Genomic DNA, 23861 nt, shown 5'->3' with positions numbered 1-23861 from the left:
AAACTTTTTACTTTTGTATTTTAATTATCGTACCTTACATTATAACAAGAAAATATAAGAAAAAATGAGAAAAAAAAGCGATCAGACTTTTACAATCTCACAAGATACTCTATTTGGATCCCATTTTCCATTATTCATTGGCCGTACACATAACTTAGCACATATATACTTTTGTAATCGCTCCGGATTCAAAACGAGACATTCATTTAATGGTTTGCAATAATGTCTAACGTCGGAAGGTAAGATCAACACGTGAGGTTGCCGTTCAAAACAAGCGTATTGTTTCCAAAGTCTGGTATCAAGATTCAAGCCAGGAGGAGGAGGATATACAGGATAAAATGAGGACTGAGACAATACATGCTCGGCCAAACGACCAAGTCTATCCATTCCAGGTGTATTCCTAAAAAAAAATTGTTACAATAAAATTTATATTTTATTACCTAGATGTTGATACACTTACGATACTTCTTGTTGTCCAAGATGTCTAAGTACATCAACCGATGTTACTCCTATATGTAAGCCATCTACGTTTATTATGCATGGATCTGGCATACTACAAATATTCGTCGTATTTGATCCAAGTTTATTTGTATTTAGAATAAACTCCGGAGTTGGAAAAACCGGATGATGATGCACATCACGATTAGAAGGTACCAATATAATGCGAGTAGATTTCCTAAATTATGAAGAATAGTAATGCTAATTTACATTATTATATTAACATGACCTTATTAACTGAAATATACCCTTGTAAATATTGCAGAATCTTCGTTAAAAGCGTATCAAAAAAATCTTGAAAAGTCTCTTTCAAACTACATTTTTTAATTTCAGGATGTGTATATTCTACGAAAGGTCCAACTAATATTAACATATTAGGTTCGTCTTCTACAACGCGTTCCATAAGATCCCATAAAGGTTGATAATTTAAATTATCAGAAGGTGTAAACGGACCAGCCGCAACGTATATTTTAATATCTTTCGATATTTTGGGTACATCGAATAATGGTGCATATCCCTTAACAAACAATTTATTTACTGTTAAAGTATCCTCAGTAGTGATAATACCCTCAACCGCAACGATCTGACCGGTAAACACTGAATAATGCTTAATTCCTTTAAGATTCAGATGTAAAATGGGAGCTTGTTTCTGAATTTTAAGCCTTTTAGTACCTTCCAGCATAACAATTTTCCTTCCACTGGGCTTTTCGGTTGTTATAAATAGTCTGCCCCATGTTCTAAACACAACTGGTTTTATAGGCGCTATGTTTCTAATGTAACGTATATTCGAATTAGGAGGTTCAATGGCGTTCCAAGCGTAGCACAATCGCTCGCCAAAACTTTGACAATGCATGGTAAGAATGGCTCCCTGATTGGAAAACATTTCAAACATGTACAATGCACCTTTAGGTATATGAGAATTATCCGCCTTAACGATCGATACATCGTGCTCGTTTTGTTTCTTCCAATTTTGAATGGCAGGGCCAAAAAGTAAAAGGACTTTGCCTCTAACCGTTGTACTGGGTGCACGAATTGGAACATCACTATAACAATTATTGAAATTTACTAATTGCAGTATCGAATTACACAAATATGTAAATAAAAATGATTAGATAGTGTGCTTACGATTGTGAGGTATAATTCAACGGTGTAAACGTATGGCCTACTGCTCGTAATTTATTATTGCTTTCTGTCTCAGCTGTTGGACTCCTTGCTCTTTTAGTTTGCTTAAAAAGAAGTAAAACGGTATTCTATATAATAGTATAAAATAATCTCTACTGCAAGTTATAAATATATATATTTCATATATTACACACAATATTTTAAGAGTGGAACAGATCACCGTAGACGAGTATGTATCTAGTCACGAAGTAAACCATAACGCGCACCACATTCATACTCGCCTATGGAATTATCTGTTTTACATCGTACTAAGGCTTCATAAATGAAAAAAGTTTATAACGATGATAAATTTTTGAAACGGTTGCGCGTTAATATGGGAAAACTTATTTTATGATTATCAATGAAACGGCGATGTTTGAATCCAAACGTGCTTAATGAGTGTGGATCTAGTCACAATTTGATCTCCTGTGCACTAGACCTTCACTCATTTGGCAAATTTGGAAAAGATGAATTTTCTCGTTTTCGCTTGTTTTCTTTCTCTGTCGCCTTCCTTATTACATCATACGAATCTAATGTTGCGTGCTTCGAACTATCGATATTTAAAAATTGTTTTCTAATTAGCGATTACAGGAGAATGTGAATAAATTCAGAAAGAGTAAGATAAACAGTTATTTTAACCGGTAACGTTACAATGACAAAAAGTGTACAGTTATAGCATGATCTTCGGGAGTCAACATAACGAAGAAGGTTAATTGTTATTAACCTGGCCATTCTTGGCACTCTGTTACGTATTGTTTCGATCTAGTTTTGTCCATTTCTTGTACTTTGCGTTCGATACTTTTACATTCAATTAATCTGTTGCTTTCTTTCACAGCAACTGTTCCATTCGCCGAATGTTTCTAATTCTTTAGAAACGGTTTATTCTTTTTGATCGATCTATGTCTACACAATTTATTTATAAAGTATATTAGAAGATGAAATTTATGCCAATACGCGCAATTCTCTGTAAAAATATCAATAACAGATACGAAATTTGCTTGAACAATACTTGTATCAGATCATGTAAAACTGAATCGATCATTGGGCTGTCCTCTTTCCCTCTCTTTTCTGACGAATACATGAAGAGTCTATTTCTCCTTCTACCCCTCTCTCCGCAATCTATCCGCCCCTGGCAATCTTTTGCCCCACTATTCACAGAGATACCGTGGGAAATAACATGAAGCTTTTACCAGATACAGTTGTAGCACGCTATAAGAACCGTTGGTATTTCATTCACTTTTCAATACAAATATCCAACTGTTCTTTTTTTTTTTCTTTTTTCCCTATATCATCCGAAATTCTCACTTACTTTATACATATAAGAGAGAATATCGAGGAGTTAGAAATTGGAGCAAAGAGAGGAAAGAGATCGCACTGTCAGTTGTTGGTCAATTGCATTTAATTGGTAGATGTAAGCAACTCCCTAAAGAACAGATCTTTGAACCAAGTGTCGCTTAAGGAAGCTAAAATTTTGTTATAATTTACACGCAATTTAATCTTATTAAACCAACAATTTACTTATTTATACAAATCTTGCAGACTTTTAGATAGGCGGAACGCGATAACAAAAATAATTATGTGCAATACTCCTGATTAAAAATATCTAAAAAAGAAAAAATATTTTATACAGTATATAACAGGAAAGTGTAGAATTACCAACGATTAGGTGCAACTTCAAAAAACTATCCTATGTGAATTTATATTCATATAAAAATATCATGTACATTTGTGAGGATATACATATATACAGAATATTATTTGACAAGAAAGTATATATATATAAAGTAAAATGTATATATGAAGAAAGAAGTAGATCTAAAGAAGCATGCAACTGAGTTGAAGCAACAGGTTGTAGCGACGCGACGCTCAGAACTCTCGACCAACGAACGGTCGACGACATTCGCGTGTACGCACACAACGACAATCGATCTTCTTTCTCTTTCTCATATACAGCACTGTTTTTATTACATATAATATATATGTACAAGCATGTGTATCAATGTGAATAAGGTTATCCGTAAACCTTCCTAATGTTAGCAAATACATTTATCTCATATTTCTTGTAACGACATCTAATGATAAATTCAATGTGAATAAACAACCTTTATACGTAATGAACAACTTTTCCGATTCTGTGCAATCAATCTGGCACATTTCTGCAATAAATATGGAACTGTATGGTATGAAATGATAGGAGAAGTGAAAAAAACTTGAATAAACAATAACAGCAACAATAACAATAGCAACAGGTCATTATGACGCGAAACGTTATACGATTGGCGGAATGACTTTCGAGTATGAAATTCACTCAAACCGAATTCCATAATGGCTGACGCTTTACTCGACCATTTCAACATATAATACACACTACACTCGCTCGTATAATACTATTATGCACAAATTATTTACTATTTCACAACAAAATTTACACACAATTTACAGCTTGCATATAGACTGTAAAATACACGGTTAACCGGCAAATCACTGAATAATACACTCCGACTCCTCGTGACTTCGCTGACAGGCAAGCGGTAGCGTCTCGATTCGACGCCATCGAGATATCTCATCGTAACGAATAATTTTTTAAAAATATCAACTATAACTGCCTAGTACACGAACAAATCAATTATTTAGCAAACTACAACCCGTAAATTTCAATACAACTTGAGAACTGAAGCATAAGAGTAAACGAAAGATACAACGCTTTGTTCAGAAATTCTGTAAGCGTGCACGCACGCGCGCATCAGGATGATAATGGAGTCTGGGTCCTTGAAAACTGAAATCGTACCCTCTGAAGAAATCTGGTCAGCTTTCTTAGATGGAAGGAGAATCCCTCTCTATACGATATGAGAAGGCACACTATCCTTTTTCTACCAATAAGAATCATTCCAACATTCCCCTCCTTCGAAGAGTGTCCTTTGTGGGAGACTGGGAAAGAAGAGGAGGGGATAATGGCGGCGATCTACCTGGACGATTTTTGTGGCGGGAATTATGGTGCTTCAACAAGATCCTACAACAGCGCTTCAGGACAAGAAACCACCTGCCGCGAAATAGCATCGGAAATTTCACTACTGTTAACATTAAGCATCAATAGTAAGCATAATAAATAACACGATGTTCTGATTTGCAATAAATGGTAGGACTGCCAATGACAATATTGTAATCTCGTAAGATTTTCTATATTTTTATAAAAAAGAAATATGTTAGAAGTAAAATAAAACATTATAAAGAATAAAACTTAACTATTGTATAAGTTGCTTAAAATGATACAATAATATGTTAAAACCTTCTAAGATATACCTTGAACTTACATTAACAAAAAAAGTAAAATAATAAAATGAAACAGTAAGTTCATAAGAAGAAAAGTTCTACTTTGAAATAAAAATTTAAGAAGACATTACTGTTATACCTCTAATTTATTTTGCTAATTGAAAAGGAACCAGATTTTATTAATGTTGATAATAATCAATTTTAAATATGATAAAAATAAAAAAATAGAATAAAGTTTAAACGGTATTCTTCTTATATATTAAAAATTACATGTAACCTTCTATGTGTATTTGTTAACATAAATTTGAAGTCAAAATTTGCAATCGAGTTGAGCGTACTAATAAATAAAAAATATGACAGTAACTTAAATCTAAAATTTTGTCTACTTCGTATAACTTTGTAAAGTACAATTCCAAACGTTCTATAAAGAATAAGATCCTCAGGTAGAAACCTTACGTCATTGCTACTATAGACCATAGATCGACCATAAAGAATGTGAGACAGTGTTGCCAAAGCGATGTAAATCATTACACTGCCAAGGTTGAGGTTCAATATAAAATAGATTTTTCCTATATATAATACAAAAATTTTCTAAAAAACTATGTTTAAAAAATATTTATTACGTGTTGTGTTGCATTAAAAAGGTTGGACATTTTTTTCGCAACACTTTACAAAACATAACACTTACACAACATTATATGCACAGAAGCACTTATGGAAACTACGTTTTAAGATTATAAAATATCGTATGTCTTGCAATATAGGACATTCATAATTATAATCTATTAGCAAAATTGTTAGACTTCTATTCTAACGACAGTATAGGATGTATATTTTCAAACTAAATATTTTTATTAAGAGACAAAATATTTATGAATATTTTTAATTAGAATAAATTAAAATCATTCTAAAATGTAAATAAAATTTTATAACAAAATTTGGTTATATGTAATAATTTTAGACATCTAATTTATAAAGAATACTTTGATAAATCTGGCAACAATGTCGAAAGACCATTACAAGGGTAGAGACCTTCCCTCTTGAAAGAAAGAATAAGGAGAACGAGTAATTTTTGAACTCAAAATAGTCTGCTCAAAATTCGACGAAAAATATTATAAATGTAAAAATAATTATTGATGAAGAATATTAAAACATATTTTCATCCTTTTTTACAATAGACTGTATGTTAAATATTTCTAACATTGCTTAATTGGTGAAAATATTTATAAATAATTAGTATTAAAATATATATATATATATATTATGTCAAATTATATATACTAAATTTTATGTAATAAAATATGACTAATTAAAAAATGATTAAAATGAAAGCTTACCTTTAATGTAGGGCATTCTCCACTGCTGTATATATCCAAAACATTCTTACCACTATTATATGCAATAAATAGATGTAAGAATAACATTTGAAAATCACATGAACTTAAAGACGTAAGAATATAAGTGATTGCTAAATTTGTTACTAATAAAAACACATGAAAGGATACGTAGTTTCTGTATTAGACTGTATATCAATATGTATATTTGATACTACTTGGGTAGGAACGTCTAAAGAACATTTATTGTTTTTTTCTAAATCTTCCTTTTCAAACTTAATAAGATTGTTTATTGTTGGATCAATATCTAAGGAATGTGGAATTGTATATGCTACCCATAATTCTACAAATTTTTCTTCATCTATGTTATAATCATGACATAGCTGAATACCTATTCAAAAAAATTCTTTAAAGATATATTAAATAAAAGTAATATATTAATATATTTTATATAAATGACAAAGAACGAATATAAATATTAAAAATATCTGACAAAATTCTATATATATAAACATATTTTGCTAAGTTACATAAATGTGTACATATTACAATGATATATAGTATAAATATTCCAAAATGTTATAAAATTTATCAGAATTGTTTAACACATATTTATAAAATATATATAACAGTACAAATAATGCAATCAAATACGAATATATCATCAAATATAGAGAATATGTCTGTCTCGGATCAAATGATGCTTTTAATAAATTACTAATTAGGAAATTCGTATAGGTTAAGAATAAATATCTTGCATTTACACAATAAGTCCATAAGTAACTTACATTTATCGATCACGGATTTATCGGAAATATCACAACCTAAATTAGAAAAGCACAGAATTAACGATTCTTCTGACACCATTTTACTACACAAACTAATATTCTTTAGGCTTTTCCCGCCAATTTAACAAATCAATATACATGCGTAGTACTCTGCAGTACCCAGGCGAGTTAGAATCTACAGTTACGAATGATGAATGGTATATAGTGTAAAGAAAACATACTGTATATTCAAGTATACTAAATGGTATGCAAAATCATAACGCGGTCCATACAAATTTTTCTCAAGAAAAGTAATGTATGAATATGTGATTCGCACGAAATATACAATAAATAATAAAAACAACTTTATATCGTTTGTATAATTTTACAAATATATTTCATGTTATTAGGATAGTTATATGCATAAATATTGATATTTTCACATGCTTATTCATTAGAGTACTTAAAAATCCAATAAACCATTTTTTTCATAATTATATATATGGTTTTTATCCATATATACATATATAAACATTACAGTATACATAATAAAAAAAATATCTTTTCTAGCCAATGTTAGTATTAAATAGTTGATTACTTTTCTAGTGTAAAATGTTGTTTGTCTTTTTCTGCAAGTTCGATAAGTGTTTGTGAAACATCTGCAGAAGGGAATCTTTCTATCCAAGACTGAATCATTCCAGCAAAATTGGGTTCATAGTTTTTCAATTGTACTTCATTTTCACCTGTACCATGATACATAAATTAATAATATTATAAGAATTTATAATAAATGTACATAATTATATGAATACAGACCATTTACAACTGTGTTAGATTGTACAAATATCTTTCGTGGTTCTTTGTGAGCTAAAACTATATCTCTCCAATGTGCCCATGGATGTGGACCCGTTTCGGGTACCTCACTATATTTGTCATACATTTTTTTGGCTTCTTCAATGTCACCTGTACTTTTATAAATTTGCAATTTAGTTAAAAATTCTCCAATCGCCTTTTTACCAACTGTCAAAATTTTTGTTCTGTCAACAGTTAATAATAAATTCTTCCCTGGCTCAGATTCTACAACATTAACAAAATCATTGCCAGCTTCTAAACAAACTCTAAGTAAGACATATCTTGCTTGAGAATGAGCTTGCAGCCACTTCTTAGTAGATGGTTGATACATTTCTAAAGCTTTTGCACAACCAGTCCATAATAAAGATAACCAATTAACATATATTATATCATCAGCCTCAGAATTCTCATGTCCAAATATACTCAGTATATCTTTCTCTAAAGATAAATACAATCCAACTGCTTCTGCCCTGCATTCTTCATAAGAAGATCCCATTGATCCAAACTTTGAATCATATGTTTCACCAGGTAAAAAAAATTTATTTATTGGTTCTCCAGTAAAAGGATTTTTTACTTTTCCCATATCAAAATTATATAAACCAGATTCTAATTTCCTCAATAATTTACCTGTTCCATGACCAAGAAGTTCATGCAAACCAACTTGTACTTCAAAGCTAGCAACTCTATAATTATTCATTAGAGTTTGATCATGTTCAGATACAAATGGCAGTACACCTAATTTCATATTTGCAGGAATTACATTACCCAAAGAAACATTTTTAAATCCTTCTGATTGCCTAATTTCATCATAATTTGGAATATTTATACCTGCAGGGATACCAGATCCTGAGAATGTTAGAACATCCAATGAAGTAAAATCAGGCCTTAGAAATTCATCTTTTTCAAAGTCTCTGGCCCAAGGAAGCTTTGGTATAAATTTTTCTGCATTACTTACTAATGTAGCAAATTTTTTGGACATTTCTTTATTTACCATTGCTACAAATCCTTCAAACTCCCCTCTCTGACCTGCTGGATCTCTATAGGTTTCAATAAAACCAATATAAGTTTCTATAACTGGCCCTTTGTCCTTAATCCACAAACGAGACCCATCTTTATGATCTTGTAAAGATCCTGTCTTGAAATGCTGTATATATTTATTTAACATACTCTTTTCAGTTTCATTTGCAGCATATTCTTTTGCTTTTTGAATATTATCAACAACTGGAATCAAAAGTTTGCTATAGTCTCCTCTTGTAATTTTAAACCTTGCATTTTTAAATACTTCTTCTGACAATGTAATATTAGGATTATCATTGATCTCCACAGAAGCTAATCTGATTTCATATATATCTATGTTTTTGGAACCTTCAGAATCGTTTTGTTTATTTGCTATTTTAAAACATCTGGCATTATAAGATTCTAGTCCTTTATTTTGCATAAAATCATTAACTAATTCTGCATCTTTGTCTGTACAATTAGCAGAAAAATAAGTTGTAACTCCTTTTTCACCTAATCCCAAAGATTTTAATTTTCCTTCTGTAGAATATATTATATTTTGAATTTTATTCCAAATTTCTTCAATGTCTTTGGGATTATTTTCATATGCCTTTGAAATTTTTATTATGGCTTCAAATTTATCCTTAGGCAAGTTAGGTATTATTTTGCTGTCACCAAAAGATTTATAATTACCAGCATTTGCAAAGATTCCACAAGAATATACTAAAAATGCCTAAAAGTATAATATAATTGTATAATTAATGTTAAGAACTATTTTTAAAAATTAAAATTACTATTCCATATATTATAAATAAACTTACTGTGAACTCATCTTCATTAACACCAGCATTAAATGCAGAATTTTTCAATTCATTTATTGTTTCAGATAAGAAAATTTTATGTAAAAGGGCAAATAATAATGGTGATTCTGGGGAAGTTTGTACATATACAATAAGACCACCATTCCATGCAGCTTGACTTAAATAATGTGCATATAATTTTTCTTTTTTTGTTAATGCATTAAATGCAGTATCACATTCTAAAGCAATTATTGGTTGGTTATTCGGTAAAGTAAACAAGGAAATATCTTCACTCATTTTTGTAGATAATAATTTCACACTGGAATGCAAAGTAAAACAATAGATTTATTGATTACACTATAGAATTTATATATAAATTTATGTATATATGAAAATAAAACACAATCATTAAATCAATAAATTCTGAAATCTTTTTTGCAATTATAACATTCTACAGAAATATTAAGAAGGAAATTAAAGTGAAAATTTTGTCCTTTTATACATATATACGCTATATGTATACGTATGCATATCTTGTGAAATAAAAGTGGCGCTACATATAACCAACCTTGAAACAAAATTATTTCTTAAAAGCTTAACGTTTTTATCCGTATTTAGAATTATAAATCCAATTCTTCTTTCCCTAATACTAATGTTAAATGAAAAAAACCGTAGAAAATATTTAAGCACGGTTTGTGAAACAATCTTCTGTCGATAAAATGGCCACATCTGCAATATATTTCTTTCGCGGTGCAATTTAAACATTGCAATTTATGCAAAAGCAACTAACTATTTTTTTTTATATCTATATACACAATTGAACTATTTATTATTGAAAAGTTGTCTGTTACGTATTAATTTATTATATATATTTCCTAATATAAAAACGATTACCAAAATTTCCTAGATAATCTAGTTCTTATATTCACTAAAAGTTTGCCGTTTATTGAGGTAGGTCGCAAACAACTTCTTGAAATTTTCAAATATATAATTTATTCTTTCTACAATGTACATATTTACTTAAAAAAATATAAACAAATTAAATTACTACTATATATTTGATGTTACTTTATACATTTAGTATTTCCTGTCTTATTTTATGCATTTGATATTTTTTATTAGATTTATTAGATCATATGTTGCGCAATAATCATATAACAATATTTTCTACTTATTCAATATTTTTGTATAATAAAACAAATTATATATCCTTAAAGAGCGTCATTAATTAAATAAAAATACTATTTTATATCTTCTGGAAAACGCATCTTGAAATAATTTCTTTTATAAACATAAGTATTTAAAGGAGAAAAATATAGTATTATTCTTTGACATCACCAATACCGTCTGCATTTATTGCAAACATTGCTTCACTCTCAGGCAAACAGGGTGAATCATAGATTTTACATATTCTAGTTTCACCTCTACCCTTACGTAAATATAATCTTGTAGTACTTGCATGAGCTAAAATATGACCACCAATTGGCTTTTTTTGGTCACCACCAAACATACTAGCTGCACCATCAACTTGTGCCACAACTTGATTGGTTATAACAACAGCAACACCATGTTCATCCGCTAATCTGAGCAACATTCTGAGAAATCTACCTAAATGCATTTGTCTAGCAGCTAATTCTCCTCTTCCAGAGTATTCAGTTCTATATAAACCAGTTGCACTATCTACTATCAATAATGCATATCTAGATTCTGTCATCATAGCACTAGCTTGAATTAGTAATTGAGTTTGATGATCTGTATTATAAGCTCTAGCACATGCCACATTATCTAATACAGAATCCCCTGCTATCTTATATCTTTCAGCAACAGCAATTAATCTTTCAGGTCTAAAAGTTCCTTCTGTATCTATGTAAAGACATTTTCCTTCTGCACCACCCATATCTATCGGTAATTGACAATTCACAGCAAGCGTATGACATAATTGAGTCTTTCCTGATCTAAATTCTCCAAATATTTCTGTAATAGAACCCGTTTCGATACCACCGCCTAATAGTCTGTCCAATTCACTAGAACCAGTTGTTACAAAAACAATATTGGAACGAGTTTGATGAATTTCAGTAGCACTCTTAAATCCCATTACAACAAGTTTAGAAGCTTCTTGTAAAATTTTATCTGCTTTAGCTTCACTGATACCTTTGATAGCAATTAAACACTTTTTTGGAGCATAGGCTACAGCTTCCACAGTATAGTAGCCAGCTTCTTCCAGCTTTTTTACATCTCCTGCTGTTATGCCATTTCCCTGAACAAGTAACACAGTTATTAAATATTAAATTTAATTTTGTAAATGATATAAATTATTTCATACAAACATTAAGAAAACGAGGAAAAAGAATATGATACAGGTTAAAGAATCAACGTACTTCCAGGGTTTTTATTAATTTTGCTTGTGGATTATATTCTTCAAATTCTTCATCTCCTTGAAGAGTAGCTGTGGCTGCCATGGCTGTCATTTTTTAATAAGATATAATATACCTGAAAAACCGAAAAACAAATGTTAACTTTGGCGCCATCAATATTACAGTGTCTTTAAATTACACGATTTGCATTATTTATCATTGCTTTTTATTTATATAAATAACGTAATATTTAGCACTAAAATTATAATATGTTATTATATAAAATATATAATTTATAATAACTTATTCGTAATTTTGTTTGTACTAAAATCCAATTTATTCAATATCTTCAATATCGTATTTAACAATTGTGTTAGTATCGATACCTGTTATTTGAAATAAATATATTAATAATTATGTAAAAAGAAATAAATGGATGAAAACAAGAAAACTTTTATTTATCATTAACTCTAAATCTGTAGAATTATGTACACAAATATAAATACACATAAAAGTTAGATCACGCATTTATCGACGATCAATATCAATTTCTATTAAAGATGTCTCTTCATTCGAGAAGAAATCAAGGAAGAGGAAAAGGTCAGGACAGGACAGGAACGAAAAGCATCAGGTCGAGACAAGACAGATATAATCTGTTCTGACATCTGACCATTAAAATAATTGTATATTTATCCTTAGAGTGTTTTCAGAAGGAGACCGTTATATGAACATTATATGTTTTTATGCGCGACTCTTCATTGAAACATTGTTGAATTATCATCGAATTAACAACAGATTTACTTTTCCAATGACAATGGCGACTTTGCATGAGAAGCATTTTTGTTCATCCAATATATCTATAAGCGCTGTGTTCTTTGATCTGGACAATACTCTCATCGAGACTAGAAAGGGCGACAATCAAACATGTCGAAAGGTACGCTAAAATATTTGAAATTATATTAATATTAAAAACCGTATGCGTGTATATAAACGGTTAGTATTGGTTAAATACTGGAAATACATATGTGTGTGTATGTCTTTCTTAGAGAGTGCGCGAAAACCGTAGTTAATCTTTCTCTCGAAATTAAATGAAAAGTCGCTCATATTGCTAATTTACTTATAATTTTATACATATTTTTTTGTTTTTCTGTGGTACTTCTTTTACTGTTTAAAAAAAAAAGTATCTCGTAGTAATTACATTTACATTTACGTTTAATCTTTCAATTCCGTTTGGATACGAAGATGGTACGAAAATAGAAGCTTCTGTGTAATACGAGCTGACTCCCTGATATAGTGCTTTCTCTCGGACGGTTATTTTCGACCGATCCTACTGCACTGTCCAGACGCTCAACAGAACGTAGAAAAAGCGTGTAAGCACGTTACTGAAGATATTCACGATTCACGATCTTAAGATACCAGTTAATTGTACTATTACATTCACATGCTATATCATGTGGAGAAGGTTATGGTAGAATGGTAGAATTATGTGTACATTCAAAATTCTTTTCCAATGAAATTCTGTAAAATGTGGTTATTCTAAACAGCTTTTTATGTTATTTTCTTTAATACAAAACTTAACATAAGCAGTTAATATATCATATTTCTACAGTAAAATAAAATAATTCTTTGAAGGACGTTGCTAACCTTGTATTGAAAATAATTCATATTTTAATGTTATTGTACACATGTTTGTGGAATTAATGTTTGTGATAGTACAACTTTATTTCTGTCTGACTAAGTGAGTGTGTCAAAGGGCAAGGCTAGTTTTAAGGGGCTTGATCTGGGAGTACTGCCAGTTGGCTTTTAGCTGTGACATGTGAAAGATGCAAATCTCAGTGAATCTTTGTTAAATACTGCTGAGTAAATATCAAAATTCTGGAATTGTTTGTGAATTGCATCTAAAAGTTTGCCATCATACGAGAAAAAATAAAAGTAGAAAAATACTTGTAGATTATAAAAATAGATATTTCTTTTCTTTAAATTATAACAACATAAACTACAACCATGAGTATTTCAAAGAACGTGAAAAAATATGAAACTATTTTGAAGTCTGTTGAAACTGATTCAGAAAAATTTGCTGCATTGTTTATGATAACAAAATTGGTGGATAGCAAAGATTGTACAGTAGCAGAAAAAAAAGTGTTATTTGAAGCTATTGGAAAAAAATTTCTAGCAAAATTATTATCTACACAAGTCGTTCCTGTGGATTGTCCTCCACAAGTATATAAGTCTGTAGCATTGTCTATACTTTCTGCATTCTGTGGAGAATCAGAATTAGCTTCTCATCCTGACATGATTACTCATATACCTGCATTACTTGAAATTATATCGCAAGCTGATGAAGATGCAGATGATAATATGTTAATTATTGTTAGTGAAGCATATACCTGTTTGCAAAATATCGCACAATATTCTCCTGGACAACAAGTTTTACTTGAACAGAAAGCAATTACAAAAATGTGTGATATTTATTCAGAAAAAAGCTTTCAGACAGACCAGGCTTTGAACATTTTAGTTACTTTAGTTCAGAGATTTGGTCCAGAAGCATGGGATGCAACAGATACTGCACCTTTCCATGTTATTATAAACAAGATTGCATTAGATTTTGAAACAGATCATACAGAAAGAAAATTTCAATTATGTACAATTTTGCAAGCTTTACTAATGTCCTGCAGAAAAAACATAATTAGTGAAACTGCTAAAGAAGAATCTTGGCCTTCTAGCATTCATAAAGCTTTATCTGATATTCTTGGATCAAAGATAGGCAAAAACCAACGTGATCCAGCACTAAAACTTGCTTCTGTCATGTTAGATTTATTAGGAGCAGAATGGACTTTATTAGATAAAGAAAAACCAAAAGTATTTTTATTATTATTGATTCAATTGGCATCTATAGAAGTTAGAATGCAAGTGGAAGGAAAACAATTAAAAACTATAATGGCAAATGCAGACTTAGTTACATCTTGCTTTATTATTATTGAAATTTCTCTTGGATATATTACTAATGATCAGTTGGACCTAGACCAAAAAGAAAAACAGTCATTATATACTGTTTTAAAGGGAGCCTTTGCTGCAATTATAGGTTTACTTACAGCAGTATCTAAGATGAAAGAAATAACAGATGTCAAAGAAAAAATATTTATTTGTGCTGTGGTAAGAGTATTAGCAGCATGGCTTGCTCAGGAAACAACAGCTATGCGTTCTCAAGTTTATGCAGTTTTACCATATGTATTAACAGTAGCCAATGACACATTTTATGCACACAGAAATAGAAAATTGTCAGAGAAGGCTAAAGCAAATGCTAAAATTAAAAGTGATGAAGCAACATCATCTGGAGAACTAGTTACTCATGATCCTCTAAGTGAAATTGATTTATTAAGGCTTTTATTACCAGCATTGTGCTATTTAGCTGTAGAAGAAGATGCTAGAAAAATTTTAATTAAACACAAACAAGAGGAAGTCCTGTTCGAATGTTTATCTTACCATTGGACAATTGTTCATCATAAAAAGCCACCAATACCAAAATCAGAAAGATTAAAAGCATTGAAAGAACCAGAAAAAGAAGAAGATTTAGACCTTCATGTATCAGAAGCAATCAAAGATTCAAGGGTGGCCATGGTCTCTGTGTGCAATGTTTTAATGAATATTACTGTATTAGAGGCAAAATTAGTGGAAGAATCACCAACATTTATTTCTTTATTAAAATTTATTTTCAATAATCTCCCAGAACTTAAACAAATTCCTGAAAATTTAGTATTGCATGGTCATCTTGCAGTTTTGGGATTACTGTTATTGAAGCAACAGGCAACACGTGTCAAGAAAAACGATTTTTCTATATGTCGATATATTCAGGCTACTATAAGATTTTTGTGGGATGCATATATAATTGATGAAAGCAATGATCCCACTGAACTTGTTGTTGCTATGTCATATAAAGAACGATGGATGGAACTTATGGAACTATGGTTTCTTGGAATGCAAACAATGGCTGGGGTATTACAAGTTATACCTTGGCTTTCACAATTTACTCTTGAGTCAGGTTGGGCAGAAGAAATTATTGAGATTCTCAAGAAAATAAAAATAGGAAGTCTTCAGCCAAATGTAAAGTTTGCTTTTGAAGATCTTTTGTGCCATTTAGTTAAAGCAGATGAAAATGTTGCTTCTGTTTTGAAGAAATGTGGGGCTTTAACAGTATGCAGAAATCATCGTATGATGGAGCTGGGAAAACATCTTTTTGGAGATTAAAAACAATCCAAAAATTTATATCGATATTTTATTATCATGTTTTAAATGAAAGTACTATATATCTGTACATTGATAGAATAGCCAAGATACTTAATCCATTCTTATATTGTTAAGTAATATGTTTGTTTGTGTATACATATTACTCATGTTTCCTTTTTTATATTACGCTATATTGCATATGAAAGAAACTATTAATAATTCTTATTTCATGAAAATAACACTCATATTTCGAGTTAGTGATTCAGTTTAGCTAAAATTTTGTAAACCTGTATACAATCACAGATCAGATATAAATGTAATCATGTCTGAAAATAGCTTTCTGGCAAGCAAAAGAGCTACCAAATGTTTCTATGAGTTAAATAGATTTAGAAATTCAAATATTGAAATATATATTAGGAAAAACTATTTTTACATTTTGTATTAATTTATAAAATATTAGAAAATTTGTATAAGTTAAATTTGGAATTAATACAGTTTGTGAATGTATATATGAAAAATTGCTTATGTATAACAAATGGCTTTGTAAAATAATAAATGGTCTTTCTACTAAAGAAATTGTTTTTAAAAGTATTTTATCTTTTAAATTATTCCCTATTTTAATATTAGAGAATTACATTAGATAAACTTTTCAATCATGTAAGAATTATCCCTTATATTGCATTTAATACATGGCATAAAATCTGCAAAAATAAGTATAAATGTTAACATCCAACAACCATTTGAGTAAAGTTTTTAGGGTTGGAGTAATATAAATTTGTTGTTGGCACAACTGATTTTGTTGTGATTACAGCAACGGCGGGTGCCACTTCGAGTGTCCACTAATCGGCTCGAGTATTTCAATGAATCAATGCATTTTCTAGGTAATCATCAAAAACTGAATTAAGTGACCTAAGTTCCTAACTGATCGTTTGTATCCTTTCTCCCAAGAGCTTGGTTCAGCCATCAAAATCCACATTCAATGAATGGTTATTTTTCACTTTCAATATGTTAATTACTCCTTATAAAATCTATTTTTTACATTTATCATTTTTCCCAGTTATCAAAACATTATACTATAGATCATGTTGAATGTGGAAATCATTCATTTTCCTTTAGTGCGTATTTTATATTTTGTTCATTATTTTATAATATTGCTTGATTTATGTATTATAAAGTAAAAAAAATGTCTAATAGGTGGTATTCTAACTTTATCTGCAGTTGGCTGAGGAACTAACACAAGAATATGGTATTCCTGAAGATATATCTGTGAAGATTACAACAACATATTTGAAGCTCTTTAGAAAATGTCCTGATAATGTAATTCACACCTTGGATGTTTGGCGTATAACTTTATGGAGTAGAGCACTTGGAGAAAAATACTCATATCTAGCAAAAAAAATTTACGAGCGATGGTTATGTCTACGATATTATTATTTGACTCTGCCGTCAGATATAGTTTCTATGCTCCGTCAATTGAGGTTAAAATACCTCTTAGGTTTGATTACAAATGGTCCATCTAATGCACAATGGGAAAAAATACGAAAACTTTCATTAGAACAATATTTCGATATAATTCTTGTATCAGGAGATTTACCATGGGAAAAACCCAAAAGGGAAATATTTCGAAAAGCATACCGATTTTTAAATGTTAAACCAGATAGTTGTGTAATGGTTGGTGACAAACTGGAAACTGATATCCTGGGTACTACATTATTATCATATTTTATTTATCACGCGCATTAATTATTTACGAATTATTAGAAAATATTACATTCAAATATTGTAGAATAATCTTATTTGAAAATATTATTTCAATCAATTAACGTTATAAAGAAAATGATGCAGTTTAAAAGATTATTATTTTCCATATATAGGTGGAATAGAAGCAGGTCTAGGGTGTACAATTTGGATTCCAACATTGGATAAACCACACTTGTTAAGGGGAGATCCACAACCAGATTTTACTATAAGGCATGTCACAGATCTCTTAAGTATTTTAAATAGAGGTCCTGATGCACCAGAATTTGAAGATTCTTCTTCAAATGCATCAGATGGTAGTTGATAAAAGAGATTGTTACTTCAAACTCTTTCAAATATTATAGCTGATCAGAGGTCACATTTTTATATAGAGAACTTGCTAATTATTTTCTCATAGTTAAGTAAATATTATTATTGTAACTATTATTATAGCATGCTTTAAAAATATCTTAAATGCTCCCTATATTATTTTTATCTTCATATTGAATAGAAAAAAATGAAATTGTTATTGAACTACAACATGATGATAGTGTTATTGCATTGAATTTCAAAAAGATATCATTTAAGTATATTTATTATAGATCTCTCATTTACTAAGTTTTTAAACTGAGAATGAATTTTATATCATTTATGTGAGATAAAAATTATATTTTTTAATTGAAAGAGTATTCTTAATTGAGAATTGTGTAATTGTTTTCAAATTTAATTGCTAGATATATTACCTAACTTTATAATAAATTTTGGTTTTTACAGACAAGCTTTAGATAACGTTATAAATTTTTTATATATATGTAAATTTATTATAAGTAAGCACAAAGTAATTTGTATACAAAGTACAAATGAACATTTATATTCATATATTAGTAAAAAATTTAATAGGAGTAATGATAAATAATTTTTATAATTTTATAGCCAATGTACAATGTACAATGTACGCATTAAATATAATGATTGTAAAAATGTATAAACATATGCTTATAATTATGAGATATATACATGTAATATGTGAAGAGTAAATACCATGAACAAATTTGATACACACACATATATTGTAACTATATAATATGTACATCTGTAACATATATTTTTTTATTATATATTTTATTTTGTGTTAACATAATACGAACAGAAATGTTGAAGAAAGTTTAAAAAAACTGATAAAATGATAAATTGAAATGTAATACTTATTTTTAGTAATAAAAGAAAAAATAACAATATTAAAATATTTTTCCTGATTGTAAAACGAATATTGTTATATTTACATATTGAATATATTTTGTGAATTTTTAGTTATTTTCATAGTTTAGCATTATATAACTATTATTTTTTATGTTTGTATATCTTTATGTTCTTCTGATGTTATAAAATCATCAGTCACAGAACTTTTATCCTGTTCATCTACTTTGTTTAAATTATAAGATTCTGTTAAATTGGTATCAAATTGATCGCTTTCTTCCATTCCATATTCATTGTTTGGTTCTATCATTTGGTTCTAAAAAGATAATATATTAATAAGGCAATATATATAAATTACATATTACATTTAATCTATTGAACGAACCAATGATTTGCTTTTAAAAAAAAGTTTTCTACAAATTTTTCGAGCTTTCTCGGGATTGATATCAGCTTCTATTAATGACGTTAGAACATCTCTCTCAGTTATATGTAATTCGGGATTAGCATCAATCAATATGACCGATTTACTTTTAGCGCTTAGTGCATCATGCCTAATTTCGTCTAGTTTCTGATACCACATTAATTTTTTAAGTGCTCTATCTTCATTTAGACCTCTTGAAGGCATCAGTGATCGAATTTCAGAAATATTTAATAATTGCTGAGCATATACAAGATCTTCTAATTCTTCTCCCTCTGAATTATCCGATATATTTAAAGCAAGTTTTAATTGATAAATTTCGCACAACATTCGCTTCTATTTAGAAACACAAAGTTTGTTATTTTATGCATTTAACATTATTTTATAAACTTAAGTGATAATAAGTGATATTATTCTAACCGTATTTAGAATTGTTTTGTTTTCTTCAATGTGTTTCTTAAATACTTCTTGCAGTTCTTCATCAGTATACAAACCATTGAGTATTATTTCATGTGTAATATCATACATAAATTTTGCGTATTTCGCTTCTTCATCCTTTATATGTGCTTTTTGATCAATGAAGTCAGTACATAGTTGAGCGGTTTTATAATTTCTATAATTTCTTAATGTGCTATCTTCTGATGGAAGATGATTGATGTTTTGTGATAAATAATCACAAGTGGATTTATAATACATCGAATTTTTTTCTATTCTATATATATTTTTACGGTAACATAAATAATTTATCAATAACAAATACTTATAATTTTGGTCAATTTAAATAACGAAGTAAATGTTTCTATTACAAAATTTTATCTCACCTATCTTGAAATTTTAATGCAGTCTCCACGCTTGTAGAATTAAAAATCTTTCTACAACTATTACTTGATTGTGAATAAGACTGTTCTTTTATATTTTTACTATTTGATGTAACTGGCTCCGAACTACCTGTTTTAAATATTGATGAACTTGGACAAATTACATGACTGTGAGATTTTGGTCGTGAACAGATCACATTATAATCGGATAAAGGATTAGTAAAGTACTTCTGAGCTTCACACTGGCAGAAATACTTTGAGTCATAGTTCATTCTTAAAAAATCCTGTTAATTAATCATTAAAGGATAATTTGAATCTATAATTTATAATTTTTGAATTGAATAATTTATAATTTCATTCCTATGTTATATTTCGTGCAAACTTCTCAGTAATCAGAAATGAGTTATATGAATAATTTACCATTGGATGATATGAGATATCATACGTCAATTTATCAATTACATTATTTGTAATTTCAGTTTTTACAAATTGTGGTTTCCAATCTGTTTGTTTACACATTTGTTTTTTTTTATGTATGTAGCTTCTGTTTCTAGCATCAACGACACATTTTGCCAGTAAAATACGTCGTAAGTGCGCGCTCATAGAGTTATATGCTGTTAATTGTTCATAATAATTTTGTCCATTTTGATTGTATGCTACATGTAATATAAATTTACGGGTTAAAAAAGAATTTTGTAAAATATATATCCTCCCAAATAATTTAAAACATCGATATTTCGATCAAATTGGATAATATGGAACAATGAAAGAAATACATTTTTCATACCAGTACTTTTAAGATTAACTTCACTCTTATTACATCTTGTCATTTCTTCAAAACTATAATATTATTACTTGTCTATTTTGAATCTTATTTCTAACTTGATGTACTAATTTAAAAAATAGTTAAAAGATGCTATACAATTAATAAAACAACACTAACAAAAATTTATATCTTACTAATTACACGTAAAATACTGTGAGGTACGTAACATATACATACAAGTTTAAAGTTGTTACTGTATGGTTACCAAGCAACAATATAATTCTTCTTTACTTCGTACTAGATATGACTACAAAGTTTATCTCATATAAATCATATAACAATTTACGCCTGAAACAATTTAATTATTTGTTTAATATTCTGACATAACATTATAAATTACATTTGTTGTAAATATATACATATATGTATTCATTAATCTATATTACGTATTCATATTTTATACAATTCATATATATATAAAATTAATGATAATTAAGTTCTGAACTTAAACATTGAAAGAAGGAAATTAATCATAAACAAGATACAATCTTCTTAAAATGCAGAGTTTTAATTATTATAAATAATAAACAGAATTTACAATTATTTCAGTAGTAAATGTATTACACTTAGTTTACAGTCTTTTTAATGTTATTGCTTGAAATTCTACAACGGTAAGAGTCACATACGATCCTGAATTCCGCGAAATCAATCGATGTTGCTGCATATGTTAATTTACGATCGCACTATATTTCTACAAAGATACGTAACATATTTTGTCTGTATCTATATTTTGTTTATGATTGAATAATTTGAATTTATGTCTGTATCACAATTCTGTTATCTACAGCAGGTAATTAAACTTTATATCAATTTTTTAATTTATTAACATTTATAACTATAATAATACATTTTATATATGTATATAGATATGTACATGAATTTATCAATATCTTTAATTTTAGTAAAAGTAAATGCTGTATAGAAGTCATAACGGTAAGTGTGTAAGTACTTACATATTTCATTTTTTAAGTAGTATGTGTTTATGTATGTGACTTATCATTTCTTTTGCTATCGCAGGTTTATTTGATTTTAATGATTCGTAGCAGATATGATATAATGTTCAAAAAGATTGGAGTCATAACCTAAAATTAGGCGTGTGCCAAGAATCGTAGATAGTAAAATATGCAAATAAAAAAAAGTTATTACAATGTATAATGTCTATGAGCAATTATCCATTAAAGATATAGCAAACTGGGTCGCCTCTGGAGCAATAATATTTGGTGGTATCATTCCCTATGTGCCACAATATAGAGAAATTAAAAGAAGGGATAGTGCGGAAGGGTTCTCCCTTTATGTATGCTTTACACTTTTAATAGCTAATACATTACGTATTTTCTTTTGGTTTGTACATTTACTTAATATAAAAATTTCTGGTTGTGTTGTATCAATTCATATTAATACAGGTTTGTATCTTTTACAGGTTTGGGAAACGTTATGAAATACCTCTCTTATTACAAAGTATATGCATGATTGTTACTATGTTTATAATGATTAAACTGTGTATAAATGTACAAAGCAGAAATCAAGTAATAAAAGTCAGAGAACGTGTATTTTCAGGTATGTTTAGGTACAAAGAAAAGAAAAGAAATTTTTAACATACACAATAATGTATTTTCAAATTATAACTCATGTTAAATCTTAATTTGAACAGATTTTGATGCAAATTTTTTTTGGAAGTGGACGGATTTTCAATCTTACTTAGACTTTATGCTATTATTTGCTGTATTAATAGGAATTCTAACATATTTATTAGTGGATGTACCAATATTTGTTGAAACTATAGGATTACTTGCAGTATTAACAGAGGCTATGCTTGGAATACCACAATTTTTGCGTAATTTTTTTAATAAATCAACTAATGGAATGAGGTATAAAATTATAATTTAATAACAAGATATGATATCTGAATAACATTTATAAAATAAATAATTTTTCTGTTAATTTCAGTATTGTTATGGTTGCATTGTGGACATTAGGTGATGCATTTAAAACATGTTATTTTGTTATAAGAGAAGCTCCAATACAATTTGAAGTTTGTGGTACTCTTCAAGTTATAATTGATATTGCAATTTTAACACAGGTATATATTTATCAAAATAAAACAACAATACACACAAGAGTTCCAGTTCGAGTTGACTAAGTCTGGTACTTTACATTTATGAATGCTGTAACATACTTTTTCTATAGCTTCCAGTAGTTAAAAAAATTTATCTGTGTTATAGATAAATATTTATGATCTTTTTAATATACGTGCACTTGATTGTACAAAGAAAAAAACAAAAAAAACAAAATGAAATATATAATGCATTGTAAATAAGCATTTATCAAATAATATTTCTTATTTTCACTTAAAAAATGAACCATATTTTTTTAATTATATTAAACTTTTGATATATTTTAATTGTATTACATATGTACAAATTTTATGAAATAAAATTTTGTTAATATAACGGGATCTCAATTTCAATTAAAAAATGGCATTTATTTCATTATGTATTTAGTTTGTATTAAAAAGCATATATCTTTCTTATTACTTTTATAACAGAACCATGTAATTTATATAAATCTTACATGTTTAAATATAATTGAAGATAAATTTCAATCGTTAA

At 28.8% G+C, this 23861-nt stretch overlaps 7 protein-coding genes across 13 annotated transcripts; 3 read left to right on the top strand and 4 right to left on the bottom strand.

The window, feature by feature from the left end:
• Positions 1 to 2: 2 nt before the first annotated feature.
• Positions 3 to 7306, bottom strand: LOC100644719 (DNA polymerase alpha subunit B). 4 transcript variants are annotated; one of them, XM_003395627.4, is made up of 7 exons: positions 7052 to 7306; positions 6435 to 6654; positions 6267 to 6318; positions 1624 to 1724; positions 747 to 1541; positions 461 to 676; positions 3 to 400 (listed from the first exon to the last, which is right to left on the bottom strand). In XM_003395627.4, the coding sequence occupies exons 1-7, from the start codon at positions 7128 to 7130 to the stop codon at positions 82 to 84; spliced, it is 1782 nt and encodes a 593-aa protein (XP_003395675.1). In that variant the 5' UTR covers positions 7131 to 7306; the 3' UTR covers positions 3 to 81. The 4 variants fall into 4 exon arrangements, with proteins under 4 accessions (XP_003395675.1, XP_012164173.1, XP_012164172.1 ...); XM_012308783.3 differs by lacking the exons at positions 6267 to 6318; positions 6435 to 6654; positions 7052 to 7306 and adding an exon at positions 4448 to 4582; XM_012308782.3 differs by lacking the exons at positions 6267 to 6318; positions 6435 to 6654; positions 7052 to 7306 and adding an exon at positions 3762 to 4060.
• Positions 7307 to 7401: 95 nt separating this feature from the next.
• Positions 7402 to 10528, bottom strand: LOC100644845 (dipeptidyl peptidase 3). The gene is made up of 4 exons (XM_003395628.4): positions 10247 to 10528; positions 9700 to 9997; positions 7847 to 9611; positions 7402 to 7773 (listed from the first exon to the last, which is right to left on the bottom strand). Exons 1-4 carry the CDS (start codon positions 10441 to 10443, stop codon positions 7625 to 7627), a joined length of 2409 nt encoding a protein of 802 aa, XP_003395676.2. The 5' UTR covers positions 10444 to 10528; the 3' UTR covers positions 7402 to 7624.
• Positions 10529 to 10648: 120 nt separating this feature from the next.
• On the bottom strand, positions 10649 to 12558 carry LOC100644962 (DNA repair protein RAD51 homolog A). Of its 2 annotated transcripts, none has more exons than XM_003395629.4 (3): positions 12419 to 12558; positions 12057 to 12168; positions 10649 to 11935 (listed from the first exon to the last, which is right to left on the bottom strand). In XM_003395629.4, exons 2-3 carry the CDS (start codon positions 12144 to 12146, stop codon positions 11000 to 11002), a joined length of 1026 nt encoding a protein of 341 aa, XP_003395677.1. In that variant the 5' UTR covers positions 12147 to 12168; positions 12419 to 12558; the 3' UTR covers positions 10649 to 10999. The 2 variants fall into 2 exon arrangements, with proteins under 2 accessions (XP_003395677.1, XP_012164178.1); XM_012308788.3 differs by lacking the exon at positions 12419 to 12558 and adding an exon at positions 12336 to 12392.
• A 4-nt stretch (positions 12559 to 12562) lies between these two features.
• On the top strand, positions 12563 to 18682 carry LOC100645078 (N-acylneuraminate-9-phosphatase). Its single transcript, XM_048405790.1, has 4 exons — positions 12563 to 12663; positions 12732 to 12966; positions 17475 to 17958; positions 18131 to 18682. The coding sequence occupies exons 1-4, from the start codon at positions 12593 to 12595 to the stop codon at positions 18316 to 18318; spliced, it is 978 nt and encodes a 325-aa protein (XP_048261747.1). The 5' UTR covers positions 12563 to 12592; the 3' UTR covers positions 18319 to 18682.
• LOC105665758 (neurochondrin homolog) lies at positions 12966 to 16847 on the top strand. Its single transcript, XM_012308786.2, has one exon. It carries the CDS (start codon positions 14037 to 14039, stop codon positions 16275 to 16277), a length of 2241 nt encoding a protein of 746 aa, XP_012164176.1. The 5' UTR covers positions 12966 to 14036; the 3' UTR covers positions 16278 to 16847.
• A 129-nt stretch (positions 18683 to 18811) lies between the features above and the next one.
• LOC100649620 lies at positions 18812 to 22310 on the bottom strand. 2 transcript variants are annotated; one of them, XM_003395338.4, is made up of 7 exons: positions 22206 to 22310; positions 21214 to 21540; positions 20847 to 21082; positions 20430 to 20710; positions 20029 to 20320; positions 19576 to 19944; positions 18812 to 19506 (listed from the first exon to the last, which is right to left on the bottom strand). In XM_003395338.4, the coding sequence occupies exons 2-7, from the start codon at positions 21254 to 21256 to the stop codon at positions 19342 to 19344; spliced, it is 1386 nt and encodes a 461-aa protein (XP_003395386.1). In that variant the 5' UTR covers positions 21257 to 21540; positions 22206 to 22310; the 3' UTR covers positions 18812 to 19341. The 2 variants fall into 2 exon arrangements, with proteins under 2 accessions (XP_003395386.1, XP_012164183.1); XM_012308793.3 differs by having other exon boundaries at positions 21430 to 21540.
• On the top strand, positions 21764 to 23584 carry LOC100645407 (solute carrier family 66 member 2). Of its 2 annotated transcripts, XM_012308791.3 has the most exons (6): positions 21764 to 22042; positions 22155 to 22185; positions 22434 to 22593; positions 22673 to 22809; positions 22904 to 23120; positions 23200 to 23584. In XM_012308791.3, the coding sequence occupies exons 2-6, from the start codon at positions 22164 to 22166 to the stop codon at positions 23390 to 23392; spliced, it is 729 nt and encodes a 242-aa protein (XP_012164181.1). In that variant the 5' UTR covers positions 21764 to 22042; positions 22155 to 22163; the 3' UTR covers positions 23393 to 23584. The 2 variants fall into 2 exon arrangements, with proteins under 2 accessions (XP_012164181.1, XP_020718681.1); XM_020863022.2 differs by lacking the exons at positions 21764 to 22042; positions 22155 to 22185 and having other exon boundaries at positions 22344 to 22593.
• The last annotated feature ends 277 nt before the right edge of the window (positions 23585 to 23861 follow it).

This window comes from Bombus terrestris, chromosome 5 (genome assembly GCF_910591885.1).
Source record: "Bombus terrestris chromosome 5, iyBomTerr1.2, whole genome shotgun sequence".
In the NCBI taxonomy this organism is placed as follows: Eukaryota; Metazoa; Arthropoda; class Insecta; order Hymenoptera; family Apidae; genus Bombus; species Bombus terrestris.
The sequence above is the reverse complement of the archived record's forward strand: the minus strand, read 5'-3'. Positions and strand labels throughout refer to the sequence as shown.

Excerpts from the sequence above, each read along its gene's own strand:
- LOC100644719 (XM_003395627.4), bottom strand. The coding sequence starts at position 7,130 with ATGGTGTCAGAAGAATCGTTAATTCTGTGCTTTTCTAATTTAGGTTGT. Across the intron at positions 6,319-6,434 it reads CAGTCTAATACAGAAACTAC|TGGTAAGAATGTTTTGGATA; the intron begins GTATCCTTTCAT and ends TGCATATAATAG. Across the intron at positions 1,542-1,623 it reads TTGAATTATACCTCACAATC|TGATGTTCCAATTCGTGCAC; the intron begins GTAAGCACACTA and ends TAATTGTTATAG.
- LOC100644845 (XM_003395628.4), bottom strand. The coding sequence starts at position 10,443 with ATGTTTAAATTGCACCGCGAAAGAAATATATTGCAGATGTGGCCATTT. Across the intron at positions 9,998-10,246 it reads AGAAATAATTTTGTTTCAAG|TGTGAAATTATTATCTACAA; the intron begins GTTGGTTATATG and ends TTTGCATTCCAG. Across the intron at positions 9,612-9,699 it reads TTAATGAAGATGAGTTCACA|GCATTTTTAGTATATTCTTG; the intron begins GTAAGTTTATTT and ends TTATACTTTTAG.
- LOC100644962 (XM_003395629.4), bottom strand. The coding sequence starts at position 12,146 with ATGACAGCCATGGCAGCCACAGCTACTCTTCAAGGAGATGAAGAATTT. Across the intron at positions 11,936-12,056 it reads AATTAATAAAAACCCTGGAA|GGAAATGGCATAACAGCAGG; the intron begins GTACGTTGATTC and ends TTACTTGTTCAG.
- LOC100645078 (XM_048405790.1), top strand. The coding sequence starts at position 12,593 with ATGTCTCTTCATTCGAGAAGAAATCAAGGAAGAGGAAAAGGTCAGGAC. Across the intron at positions 12,664-12,731 it reads ACAGGAACGAAAAGCATCAG|AGTGTTTTCAGAAGGAGACC; the intron begins GTCGAGACAAGA and ends ATTTATCCTTAG. Across the intron at positions 17,959-18,130 it reads ACTGGAAACTGATATCCTGG|GTGGAATAGAAGCAGGTCTA; the intron begins GTACTACATTAT and ends TTCCATATATAG.
- LOC105665758 (XM_012308786.2), top strand. The coding sequence starts at position 14,037 with ATGAGTATTTCAAAGAACGTGAAAAAATATGAAACTATTTTGAAGTCT.
- LOC100649620 (XM_003395338.4), bottom strand. The coding sequence starts at position 21,256 with ATGACAAGATGTAATAAGAGTGAAGTTAATCTTAAAAGTACTG. Across the intron at positions 19,945-20,028 it reads ACAAAACAATTCTAAATACG|AAGCGAATGTTGTGCGAAAT; the intron begins GTTAGAATAATA and ends GTTTCTAAATAG. Across the intron at positions 19,507-19,575 it reads TTTTTAAAAGCAAATCATTG|AACCAAATGATAGAACCAAA; the intron begins GTTCGTTCAATA and ends TTATCTTTTTAG.
- LOC100645407 (XM_020863022.2), top strand. The coding sequence starts at position 22,400 with ATGTATAATGTCTATGAGCAATTATCCATTAAAGATATAGCAAACTGG. Across the intron at positions 22,810-22,903 it reads CAGAGAACGTGTATTTTCAG|ATTTTGATGCAAATTTTTTT; the intron begins GTATGTTTAGGT and ends TAATTTGAACAG. Across the intron at positions 23,121-23,199 it reads AAATCAACTAATGGAATGAG|TATTGTTATGGTTGCATTGT; the intron begins GTATAAAATTAT and ends TGTTAATTTCAG.